This window comes from Schistocerca gregaria, chromosome 10 (assembly GCF_023897955.1).
Source record: "Schistocerca gregaria isolate iqSchGreg1 chromosome 10, iqSchGreg1.2, whole genome shotgun sequence".
Classification (NCBI taxonomy): Eukaryota; Metazoa; Arthropoda; class Insecta; order Orthoptera; family Acrididae; genus Schistocerca; species Schistocerca gregaria.
In genome coordinates, this window is record NC_064929.1 from 221,273,862 (window position 1) to 221,287,677 (window position 13,816).

Sequence of the window (13,816 nt, forward strand, 5' to 3'; positions counted from 1 at the left end):
CCAGGAGTGTATATCAGTTCATGACATCGATTCTTACAAATTTCAAAACTCCGCCATCTCTCTCCCTACGTCCACCACCGCTGGTGGCTCACCTCCAACTGCGCAACGCTACGCGCTGTTCACATCCAGCTGCCGCTGCCCAACACTACAATGGCAGACAACAATGCAAACCAGCCACAGACTGCACACGGCACAGCCAGTGATTTTCATACAGAGCGCTACCTGGCGACAGCGTTACCAATAAAAAAACCTAAACAGCCTACTTACAGATGCTGAGCATTCCATTGGCGGTTCGTTCCTGTTGTCTTTCTTAAGCCTCTGTCTCACCTGTCTGGTAATCTCGCCCTCGGTCTTTTTCGGTACATTGGGTTCCAGTCTAGTATTTGCTTTCACCACCTGCCGTCTCTTCTTCGACCGACTTGAGCAGGCCACAGCCATTTCGAGGTGTTCATTCTTTCCTTTATGTCACTGACCTCTGTTGTGGGTCTCATATCTTTTACTGTCTTGTTGCAGCTGAACATAGAACTTTCCACTCCTCTGTGGCTTTCTGTTGGTTTTCTAACAGTGGAATTTAATGCCCGTGTCTCACAGCTGTAAGCTACCACTGACAGTATACATTGGTGGAAAACTACTTTCTTCGGGTCAGCCGACGGTTTACACTTCAAAACAGAAGATTAGCTTCCATAAGCTTCCATCCCAATTTATATATCGAAATATTTCTGGTGTCAGATCTTCTTTGACTCAAATAGACGCACTCTGTGACGCTTTGCAGCTACGTATTTCCAACAGATACATTTCTCTCCATTGTCCATTCACGCACTATGATCTTGGTTTTATCGTACTGTATTTCAGACCAACTTCAGAGCAGACTAACCCAAATTCCTTAACCAGTATTTATTGTATACTATTAAAAACTGAACAAATTCATCAGCAAGCCTCTGATAATTTAATCTCTTTCTCAGAAGTTGCATTCCCTTAGTTTCCCAGTTTCATACTGCTTTTTCTAGGCCTGCTGAAAACAATTTTGTAGATATAGAGTCATCTTGTTTTATACCATTTTCAATTTGAAATTGTAATTTCTTCGGTAACATTCACGAACGCTGTGGAGATTCTTCTGTATGTGGTACGCAAGAATGTAATACAGCCCTGTTCTCTTTCTTGTCGTCTTACATGAAACACGGCTGCGTGACTGATCGAATCGAATGCTTTTTCGAAACTTGTTTCGTGCAGAGTCGGAATGGTGCCAAATCCTAAGTGCAACAGGGGAGCCTGCTCAGCGCTCAGCGGGTCACGTAGTTGGCACACAGGGTGCTTCAGATAAACTTCCACTCAGGTAGTATCGCAGCCGTGTAATGTATCCTAATATAGTATTCAGCCATATGAATTCTGAGATAGTCTTCACAAAGCGACGTATACTCTCTCTTTTCTTAGCTATAATGATTACAGAGATATCGGTATCTGTTTGTTTTCTTTATTTTTCAAATGTAACAGTAGAATATATGCTATTAGTATCTTACTTCTAAAAGATACGAATTCAACGTCGTTTCAGTCTTCAAAAACCAGTTAATAGTTTTGGAGTTATTACAATATTTATGGTTCGAACATGAAAGAGATTGCTGCGTTATGCGGAAGTTGGTGACTTCATACTCAAATAAGGCAGTAAGTCACGTCAGACAGTGTGGAAGCAGGCACAGCAGAAAATAATGTCTCTCTCGTTCTGTGTGGCGACTTCTCGTTAGTTTAAAGGAAAAGTAATTGTCTTTCACCAACCGAGAGAAAGTACACGAGCTATTTCTTTACGAAGACTGCAGATGCAACCCACGCGTACGAGGTATCTCGGTCGACGGTGTACAGCGAGAAAGACGAGTCAGCGAATGTACCAAAACTTGTCACTGGAAGTGTTCTGGAGAACCGCGCAAAGCACGAGAAGTGCGTGTGCTACGAGAGAAGCGACGTTTCGCCAGCTGCTGCTCGTAATCCACGCGGCAGCCGCGAATGGCCGCCGGCGTACACGGTGTGCGCGCAGACAGCTTCCATCCGCCTCGTGTGTCGCTTCAGCAACAGGCAGACCGGAGCAGTCGCACAAGATCCGTGCAGTTCTGTCTTTCGGTTTTGATGTAACTTGAGCACTGTAGATTCCTCCTTACATCTTTATCGATGATGCAACATTTGAAAATCACGAAAATCTGAGCGTAAGCAACGTACGCCACTAGCGTAGTGCCTGCTGCTTAGCTTACGCACACTGTACGGGCTGCACAGATATTTTTTATTTGTCTTTAATCGAATTTTTATGTCCACAAATTTGAACAAATTCTAAACTTTTGACGCAAATGAAGGCCGTACAAGCATAGTCTTTTCCGAATGTACTTGTAACTGTAAAGCGATTGTGATAGCTGGAGTTCAAATTTTCTGTTAATCGTGACTTTTTCGTTTCTGTGGTGATATTGCCATAGAAACTTCCATCCCCTAACACGTTTTTTTTTTTTTTTTTTTCATCCAACCGAGAACTGAGATACCAGTCTTCATAGATTTAGCTCATTTTAATACAGTGAAATATATTCTTAAAAATAGGTCGTGTTTCCACCTTCTGTGTCAGGTTGCACGGATGAAGTCGTCCGCGATCTGTCTGGCAAGCTCCGCGGCGGGGCGCGGCAGTTTCTCGTCGCTAACCGCCGCCCCTGCACGTCCTCCGCTGCTCTCGCTGCCTCCACACCTCTTCGCGCCAGAGCCCGTTATTTAACCAGGCGGAGCGGGCGGCTGCGCTGGGAGAGCTTCGTCTGCTCTCTAGGTCCTTCTGCCCCTTCGCCACGGGTATGAGCTTCACTCCGCGGCACTCAGCGGCACTCTCGAGGGCGTTGCCCTTCCACGCGGCCTCCGTACAGATCCGGCAGTTCTCACGGAACACCTCGCGGCTCGTTTCGTGACAGCCTCCTATCAAGCTTCCTCCTCCAAAAACAGTGAGCTCGACCTTCCCCTTTTCAGGCTTCTTCCCACGATTCATTACAAATTGCTTCAGCTCCTCCTCAACGCCACTACCTCCTCCACGTATTTTACAGTACTTGGCTCCAAGGCATTTTCTCCTACCAATCGAGGGACAATATTCAGGTTCGTGTCCTTAAGTGTGGCAAGGAACCGTCGTTCCGTGACGGTTACCGGCCTATCAGCCTGACCAGTGTCCCCTGCAAGTTACTAACACAGGCGGTGGTTCGTCAGCTCAGTTGGGTCTCCGAACCTCAGGACCTTTGTCTTCTTACCAGTGCGGCTTTCGGGAGGGACAGTCTTCGATCGATCGCCTGCTTCTGCAGGGCTTTCCTCACTGCCGCCAGCTTGTCACAGTTTTCTTCAACCTTCGTAAGGCGTACGACACAGCTCGGCGCCATCACATCCTCCTTACGCTCCACAAATGGGGTCTTTGGGGCACCCTTCCAATTTTTATTCTCCAGTCCCTGTCCCACTTCTCGTTCAGAGTCTAGATTGCCACTGTTCGCAGCTCCCCACAGGCTCGTGGGAATCGCATTCCACAGGGCTCCGTAGCAAGTGTCCTCCTTTTTCTAACCACTATTAATAGACACGTGGCCTGTGCCAGATGGTTGGTCACTCGCACTCTGTATGTGAATGGTTCTGTATCTGGGCTAGCGCCCACTCGGCGGACTCTGTGGAACGACAGTTCCAGGTGCCATCTGGCGCACTTCCACGTGGACACTCTTGCACGGTTTTCGGTTCTCTCCCGGTCAGTCCAGGGTGGTGCATTTCTGTCGCCATACTATCGTCCATCCAAAACTGGAGCTCTACCTCGATGCCCGACACCTGTTCCGTTTCTTGGGTCTTCTTTTTGACATCAGTCTTACTCGGTTGCCACATATTCATCATCGAAAGGTTGACTGTTTGTGAAAACTCATTGTTTTTTGCTTCTTTGCCCACAGCTTTTTCGGCACGGACCATTCGACCCTTCTCAATCTTTACTCAGTTGGACTGTGGTTGTCAAGTTTATGGACCAACTACTCCTTCCACACTCCGCTCTTGGACCCGGTCCACCACTGTGGTATATCTTTAGCCACCAGCCTTTCACACCAGTCTTGTCGACAGCCTTCTGGTTGATGCTGGGCAGTCGCAGTCGCAGCCCCTTGTTTCTTATGCCATTACTACCAACTGTTCTCCTGCTCAGCCCTCCTGTTCCATTCTTTTCCCACCCTCGGGTGGGTTTACTGTTTGGGCTCTGCCTCGCTTCTCTTCACTGTGACTTCCCTCCTTGATCTCTTCCCCATGTTCTCTCCCGAACACTCCTCCCTTGATTAGTTCCTTGGCCACTGATTCGGCTGGATCTCTTCTGGAGTCTGCTCCAATGGCATTTCATTGTTTTCTCTGAATGCTCTTATGGGAGGTTCAGGACGCCATTATTTTTGACACCGATGGCACTAAACCTGCTAATGTGACATATGCCTTTACATCTTCTATTGGCATGGAACACAATGCCACATGTGGGGTGTTTGCCGGCCGAAGTGGCCGAGCGGTTCTGCGCGCTACAGTCTGGAACCGCGCGACTACTACGGTCGCAGGTTCGAATCCTGCCCCGGGCATGGGTGTGTGTTTTGTCCTTAGGTTAGTTAGGTTTAAGTAGTTCTAAGTTCTAGGGGACTGATGACATCAGATGTTAAGTCCCATAGTTCTCACATCCATTTGAACCATTTTTGGGGTGTTTACTGCAGAATTGATGACTATCTATTGGGCCCTCTGTTTTATAAAACGGTTCTCCACCTCCCCCCCCCCCCCCCCACCCACGTATTTTGTTGTGTACGGACTCAATGAGTCCCCTCAGGCTATATCTCGGTGTTTTCCTGCCACCTCATGATCTCTGCCATCTGTAACCTTGTTGCTGATCTTAGCGATACTGCTTGCCTGGTTGACTTTTTTTGGGTTCCTAGCCCTGTAGGTATCCCAGATCACAAGAACTGGCTTTCATCTCGCTGAGGGCGGGGGGGGGGGGGGGGGTGACCACCTACACCCCCCCCCCCATTCTCTGTGACCCCTCTGGGAGCAGATCTGCAGCTTTACATCAAATCCCTTGTTCTTCAATAGCGGGTTGACACTTTGGAGGCTATCCCACTGTCTAATAAACTCGGCACAGTCAAGGAGACTCACACCACATGGGGTTCTTCCCTCTGCCTCTCCTGGTGGGAATCTATCATTGTCTGCCGTCTTCGTATGGACCATAGTAGGTCGACCCACGGGGTTTCACTCTGCAATGAGCCCACTCTAGTTGGAGGGCTCCGCTCATGGTGATCAATGTTTTGCTGGACTGCTCCCTCCTTTTGGACCTTTGCAGTAAATATGACCTCCCGACTTCCTCGTCTCGGATGTTAGTGGACGACCCTCGCACGGTTACGTCTGCCCTCATTTATCTTCACAGAAGTGGTTTGTGCTCTCAGGTATAATTCCTTGAATTTTCCTCTGGAATTTGAGTCCCTCATTTAGCGTAGGCGTTAGTTATAGCGGCCTTGACCTTATCTCCACGTCACCCAAGCTCTCCCAGTCTTGTCCCTACATTTTCTCTGGTCTGTTGTGCCGGTTTTCCCTCTTTACTTGTGTCTTCTTCCCCTTGTCCCCACAGCATCGTGATAATGGTATGGTGTGGGTGTCGGGATAGGTCGGTGGTGGTGCTGGAGCCCCGTTGCGTGTAGCGTTTCTGGGGCACCCCTGCTCTGCCCACCCCCTTTTGTTCTTTTGTCTTCCTGCTGCCATGACGCCCCTTTTTCCTGTTTGTTTGCTGTTTATGTTGTTCCTCCCTTGATTTCTGCCATCTTATGTCATGGAATCGATGATATGGCTGGTCCCCTCTCCCAAATCAGTCAACTAACCATCCTTTTCTTAGAAATTTTCATCGCCTATTTCATACACTTATGGGTTGAATTTCCAAAAACACTGAACTACGTTTCTTTTTTTTTTTTATTTGGAACCGAGAAGTCAAATAACAATTTTCGTAAATGTATCTTTAAAAATATTTTATTACTTCTTTAATACAGATTTATTTTCAAAAACAAATTTCACCCATTATTTCACTCTGCTAGGGGCTTAATTTTCAAAAATGCTCAAACATGGATTTCTTTATTTCTGACCGAGAAACTAAATGCCAATTCTCGTATCCCTACCTTCAAAATTGCTTTAATGGCGACATATTTTAAAAATGCCCTTCATCCGCTATTTCATAGCTTTAGAGGTGGAATATCGAAAAATTCATTTTTACAGTGTAAGGTAATTGCAAATTTCAAGTTTCTAAGCTTAGTGGTTTGGGCTGGCCGATGATGAGACAGTGAATGAGTGAGTCAGTGGAGAGTGCCTTCGATGTACAGAGATAGGCCGCTGAGAATACGTCCTGTCTGAGGCAGATTGAACTTAAGAGTCGGTGAGAGTGTGAACGTGTGATGCTAGATTTTTCTGAAGACTGGACCGCTCGACTTTACTTCACTGAAGAAACCTTGAAAAGTAAGAGTGAAAATTTGTGCCGGAAGCGCGGTTCGAACTCCGAGCTCCTGTTTCACGCGGGCGGTCACAGGAGTCACGGCATGACCCAAACTCTCACACGTCGTCGTTGCTGCCTCACAGCTTGTGCACACATGATGCGATTCCCGTACAGGGCAATGCATTTTTATTGTTCTCACTGCCTGGTATCGGCGTATAAATACCGTACTGGAGTGGGTGTGTTGCTAAGAAGAACGATATAGCGCATGCATACATGCGAGTGCGAAAGAACATCGCATTCCAACATCACTTGATTTACTGAGGGCGTTGTCACTATTTACTTACTTAAAAACCGAATTACGATAACTTAAACGGGTCAGCAAATACCCGAGGTGAACCGCTTATTGTATAGTGTACTAGAGCCATATTAGTGACTCAATTGTTCTAAGCGTTTATTGTAACTAAAGATATAACAGAAGCACAAATATTTGTAAAGAGGATAAGAATATTTTCATTAGACGTGCTAGCACGGCGACTGGTTGAGCAGAAGAAATCACTGCAGGGACTCGAGTCGTGCACTTGAAGCCGCGTTACAGTGGCGGAGCGCGTTTACTGAGAGCTCTGCAGCTGTGCTGTGCGCGTGAGGTGGCGGATCACTTCGCCAGGTGTGGGCGTCCTCTGTACCTGCTCCATATAATATTGTGGTAAAGAAAGGAGCTTCGGAAAGGCACGTTGGGGATACCGTTCTCATTATCTAAAGCAGAGCACAAATAGGCTACAGTTATGCTGGATACAGGAAAATATCTTCAACATTAAGTGGAATTTTTAAGAATTCTTTTTTGTTCCGCAAAATAATAAACCACGAATCATTTAAGGAAACCTACTTCAGCTGAGTGTTTTACGGTTAGCTCCTCCACTACAGCAGTCAGACTCGTCTAACAAAAGCTTGTCGACTATTCGATTCAGGACCTGCTGAACTCTGTTTCCGGGAGTAAACCGAGGCAGTGGCATGGTGATTTCCACAGACGATACTGTTACCTATAAGAAGAGGTCCACTGGTGTTCTATTGCACTATAAGCGAAGAGTAGCTGGGAACAGCAACAGTAACTGCCGTAAAATGCCTAGGAGTAACCACGCAGACACAGCTAAAGTGGAATAACAGCACAAAGCAGATAGAAGGAAAAGCGGAGGCCTCGCTGAGATCCACTGCAAGCGTCTTAGGGAGATGTACGCCATCCACGACACACGCCGCATACGTAACGCTCATTCGACTCGTCCTTGGGCACTGCTTACTACACTGGAACCGTCACCAAAGAGGATCACGAGAAGAGGTAGGCGAGATCGAGCCGAGAGCCGTGCGCCACGGGTCGGGCTCGTCTAGTCGGCGAGAGAGCGTCAAGGAGACGCTCAGCAAGCTCCAGTGGGAGACGCTGCAAGGAGGCGCTGATTCTCACGGACAGCCCCACACGGGCTTAGTTCTGGCATTCCCAGAGCACGTATTCCAAAAACAGTCGGCTAACGTATTACTTCCTCCTGCACATGTCTCACAAAATGACACAGCGAGAAAATTCGGGAAATTACGTGCCATACACAAGTTCACCAACTCATCGCACGCGAAATTTCCCAAAGAAATGGGGTAGGGGAGATCAGGCAGCGGTACCAAAAGTACTCTTCGCCACACACAGGTGTCTTGCTGTGTGTACCCGCAGACATGCAGAAATAGTGGTCTTGACAGATAGGTTTAAACATTTATATTATTAAGAATAACGAACGAAATACATAGAACAAATTTACTGTAACATTTGTCTCACATTACACTGGAAGTACACTTACCTGCCATTTGTTGTGGCTCTGTGTTGCTGCTGTGCCGTCGTGCTCCCGATACCTGTCTCACGGAGAAGCGCAGCCGGGCAGCGAACGTCTGAACAGAGAGGCTGAGGAGGTGGTGAATCAGATCAGAGAGGCAGAGAGGATGGCCAAGCAGACCGGAGAGGAGCTGGAGGTGGTGAATCAGACCAGAGAGGCAGAGAAGGTGGGTAATCAGAACAGAGAGGAGGTGGAGGTGGTGAATCAGACCAGACAGGTACCACATCTGCATCTTCCGCATGAGCAGGAGCGTCTCAATCAAAATGTGGATGGGATTCTCCAAGACCACCTTCGCTTCGTTCAGGCGCTGTGGAACCATTTCCCTACTAAAGTAATTACGCTATTTTGAGTTATTTTCGAAAGTATATATCATAGAAAAGGAGATACTATGACAGGAGGAGAGAGCGGATAGGCGTTTGCTGAACGCCTCTAGCAGAGGTAGGAATTGTCTGATGAGGTCACAGAAGAACAAGTAGAAGAAGATTTGGAAGAAATGGCGGATTCGGTATCAAAATCAGAGTTTAACAGAGCTTTCGAAGATTTGTGATCAAAGAAAGTGGAAGGTATAGCTAACATTCCTTAGGAATGTCTAACATCATCGGCCAAATGCCGCCTAGACGAGTATTCCTGTTACTTTTCTGGAATCTATGAGACTGGATGAGTACAGTTAGACTTTTCGAAGAATGTCATCCACACAATCCCGAAGATGTCAAATCTCATGCATCCATGTTGCTGACAAGAAAAATATATACAAGAACAGAAAAGAAAATAGAGAATATTTAAATGTTGATCATTTTGGCTTTAAGGAAAGTAAATGCACAAGAGAGACAGTTCTAACATTGTGGTTTATAACTGAACCGAGACTTCTGAAAATTGAGACACGTTCATAGGATTAGTCGAACTAGAAAAAGTGTTAGACAATGTAAAATGGTGCATCAAAATTCTTAGAAACAGGTATAAGTTCTTAAGGGAAGACGACTAATATACAATATGTAAAAGAACCAAGAGAAAACAATAAGAACTGAAGACCAAAAACGAAGTTATTGGATTAGAAAGGGTATAAGACAGCGTTGCAGCCTTTCGCTTCTACTGTTTAATCTGTACATCGAAGAGGGAATGAAGGTATTAAAAGAAAAGTTCAAGAGCAAGGATGAAAGGACTTCAGTGGCTGGACTGACGGAAGTGAATTACTACAGTAACTGTTGAAGAGACTGATGAGTGCACAGAGACACGAAAAATAATGAGTAGTAAAAATCAAATTAGCGGTAAATAAAAACTGGTTTTCATTGCAGACCCCGCAGACAGTACGTGACGTCAGGTGGCCGTGGCGGCTACCTAATCGGACAATCTCATCCCGTCTCGCTGCCTGGAAGCTTTTCGTCCACAAACTGAGGGGCGCTTACGGACCGTAGAGACGAGGTGGTGGCCCGTTCTGCTGGAACATCACATCGGCCAGCAGGTGCTCCAGCAGCCAACTCTTGTAGCCCGCTGTTGGCGGCAGGGTCGCTGGAAAAGAACGCGGCAGTTGCGTAATTGTCAATGAGTCACTGGTGCAGTGAGAAGACGGCCCAGGTAAACTCTGTAGAGCGAATTTATCAAATATAGTATCCTTCGAGGAGTTTTGAGTTTCGAACAAATGGACGTTCGGCTGCCTACTTGAGTCGTAGAAGGAAGTAAAGTACAGAAGAGGGGCAGAAGACCAAAGTGAGCAACGGAAAGCTTTAACTCCAGATCCCTGGCAATGTTCTAGAGTTAAGAACACACGTAGTCGTGGGCTTGGCAAAGGCAGGCCACTTGCACTTAGCTGCCACGAAATCCGAGTCTGAAGAGGCCAACTCACTGCCCAGGGCTCCGTAGGGAGTGCGACTCAAAACACAGCACTCGGGCCGCCACGGCGGTTCCTCAGCGAGCGTCGGTGCACCACTGCTGCGGTGTCTGCACGTCCGTGCTCGTCACTGGAGGGCTAAGGGACTTGGCCCGTTCACTTATGTAATAAAATATAACACCTACAGCCGTCTTCACGATGCCATTTATTTTATGGCTACCAGTTTCAGCGCTTCGGTGCACCATCTTCAGGCCTCAGCTGACGCTAATAAGGTTAGCACCATCCGTATACACACTGCGCATCAGTGTCCAACATCTGTAACTGGTTTTCGCAGAGTATCTTTAACAGCTCCAAACATCGACTATCACCTCAGTCGGTTGGGGAGACAAATGCCGCTGTTAAAGATAGTCTGCGAAAACCTGTTAGAGATGTTGGCCACTGATGCATCGTGTACACGGGTTGTGTTAACACCATTAGCGTCGGCTAAGGCCTCAACATGATGCACTGAACCACCGAAACTGGTAGCCATAAAATAAATAACATCATAAGGACGGCTGTAGTTGTTACATTTTATTACTGCTGTGGTTGCGGATGGCCCACACAAGTTGAAGGTAGAACTGGTTCGTTAGCTGAGAAGGAACTGCCCTTCCGACACACACATACTGCCGCTGCGCACGGATACAGCGACAGCTGCTAGCGGGCACACGACACGGTGCGCGAAAGTATGGTAGTGGCCGCGAGGGCAACGGAAGGGCGCCGCCATGCCACTCACTCTGTTGTCGTTGTTGTTGTGGGTGGCATTACAGCAGATTTCACTTGTTGCACTAGTTCATGGATTGTTAAGTACAACACAGTCCGTGGTTCAAACGATTCACATGTCGCTAAACTTTAACGTATCATTTTACCATAAAACTGTTCTCATATACATTTAAAGAACTCGAAACAATCAAGATCGTGCACAAAAATAATCTATGGACGACTTAAGATCAAATAAGGCAGAAGTCATCGATAACATGCCATCAGAATTTCTGAGATCATTAGGGGAAGTGGCAACAAAACCACTATACACGTTGGTGTGTATAATGTATAAATAAGTCTGGCAAATTACCGTCTGACTTTCGGAAAAATATGATCCACACAATTCCGAAGACAGCAAGAGCTGACAAGTGCGAGAATTACCACACAGTCAGCTTAACAGCTCATGCATCCAAGTTGCTTAAAAATGGTTCAAATGGCTCTGAGCACTCTGAGGACAGCGAGAAACTTAACATCAGGATTGATGGTCACGAAGTAGATAAAGTTCAGGAACTCTGGTATCTAGGCAGCAAAAAAACCAATAACGGCCAGGGCAAGAAGGACATCAACAGCAGGATAGCACTGGCAAAAACGGAATTCCTGTCGAAAACGGGTCTACTGACATCAAATACAGGCCTTAGTGTCAGGAAGAAATTTCTGAGAACGTACGCTTCGAGCACAGCATTGTATGGTTGTGAAACATGGACTGTGGGAAAACCGAAACAGAAGAGAATCGAAGCATTTAAGACGAATGTTGAAAATGATGGGGACTGATGAGGTAAGGAATGAGGAGGTTCTGAGCAGAATTGGAGAGCAAAGGAATATGTGGAAAACACTGGGACAGGATGATAGGACATGTGTCAAGAGATGAGGGAATGGCTTCCACGGTACTAGAGGGAGCTGTGGGGGCAAAAACTGTAGGGGAAGACAGGGACTGGCACACATACAGCACGCAGTTGCCTACTCTGAGGTGGAGAGGCTGGCACAGGAGAGAAACTGGCGGCGGGCCGCGTCAAACCAGTCACAAGACTGATGACATAAAAAAAGAAGGAGGCCGTCAACACTGTCCTGCGAACCAGCTACTGTTCATAGGAGTCGCTAATCACTGTGCTAATGTACTCGAAAGTAACTGGTAATTACTGTTACGGAAGTCATGATTTGAACTCACGACTGCAGGAAATAGATGCGGGTCCGTTGCCGGACCGGGGCGCGCTGTCCACGGCGAGAGGCGCGCGCCCGCCGCCGCCCAGACTGCCGGCCAATCCTCTGCACAGCTTTGCGGCAGTCATCTTTTATAAAGTAATTCATCAACCTCAAAATATTGAACTTACTGAGTTAATTTAAAACTGCTACACGCCAAATAGAACATAAAAAATATATCAACAAAATGATAACGCCAAAATTCAGAATATAACAGTAATTTTGACATAATTTATAACTGAAGTTAACCATAGTCTAAAGCTTGAATGTTAATTAATTTGGGAGATAATTAGTTTCAGATGGTTTTGGGTACCTTACCGAAAATTTGGAGACATGTACTTTCAAATGATACTCGTTAATGTGCTGAAATATGTTTGCTACCCCTCACTAAATATGTTAGGTCGCACTATATGATCCTCTATAATTAACAATATTTTATAATTAACAAATTGGATGATTGCAACTGTATTAGCAAGTAATATGTAATGAGTACTAGAATTCAGTGGGAAGAAGTTTATTTACGAATCCGAAATTACTATACGCTCACTGATTACTAACTACAGTACCATATTTCTACTACCACACTTTAGGAACAAATGTAGAAAATCTTGGGAGGTAGAAAAACATAGCAACTGAGGCTGGATACTCACGTTGCTTTGTCTCATCCCCTTGAAAATAAAAGGAAAATTAGGTTATATTGTCAGACGTCGAAAACCATTTGTTAGTGTAGAGTAAGGTTTTGAATTTATGAGAGTCTAAAGGCTCAAATATAATTCCTGCAACACCTGCGAGGTTTAAATATGACACTGATGTGTGAGATAATGCATCTTCTGTGACGTGCTCGAAAACCTATAAGTCTATCGAGCATCTGCGACGTCATTTACAGTGGAACGACATATACGTGCACGGGAGTTGCGCTACCCGCATTCTTGTGATGTTTCACAGGTGGACCTGAGGCACATCGACGAGGTGAAGGACTCGAACGTGGTGGAGCTGGGGGTCGACCTGTCCGAGTTCTACACGTCCGTGGAGTGGGACATCCTCGAGGTGCCGGCCGTCAGGTGGGTCGCACTCTCCCCCTCTTCCAGTCGCAGTGCAGCTCTGGTGCGCCCATTGTTGGTAACAATCCATTCAGTCCATTTTTTTGCAATACATATGTATATGGGAGGAAGCAAATGTTTGTTGTTCTTCGCACTCTGGGAACTTGGACAGTGGACGATACTGTGATGCAGCATCTGCAACTGGGGCTGGGCAGTACTATCTGGTAAGGATCCCAGACTGGCCAACACTGTTGAAGATCGGTCGAACTAGTGTTCTGTAAGTTACACGCTTCACAGGTTCACTATACATCCCTAGGGTTCTTCTAATAAAATACGAGTATCTCGGATCGTTATTGATTAGTTTGATGTACTCGTTTCACTTCAGTTCTATACAAGTCACTCCACAGTAGAGACCTTCTTCAGACATTCACCATTGTCCTGATGGCAACGCGCCAAAGGTTGAAAGCTCAGTGGAGCACCATCTCGAAACTAGGTGGTGTGAGTAACTGACGCACAGTGGAAGGTAGGCAGACTTGGTTAAGCCCTGTAGTGGGTGATGCACGCAGCTAATGAATGTATATGATCAGGTAGCGAGGCAACAACGGAACTTTACTAACACGACCCATCGAGAACG

At 46.4% G+C, this 13,816-nt stretch overlaps 1 protein-coding gene across 1 annotated transcript in view; it reads left to right on the top strand.

Moving 5' to 3' along the window:
* The window catches only part of LOC126293545 (acetylcholine receptor subunit alpha-like), a 486,710-nt gene that overhangs the window by 341,536 nt on the left and 131,358 nt on the right, over positions 1 to 13,816 (top strand). The window contains exon 6 of the mRNA XM_049986811.1: positions 13,088 to 13,203. Coding sequence (XP_049842768.1) covers positions 13,088 to 13,203 — 116 coding nt within the window. The remainder of the gene's footprint in view (positions 1 to 13,087; positions 13,204 to 13,816) is intronic.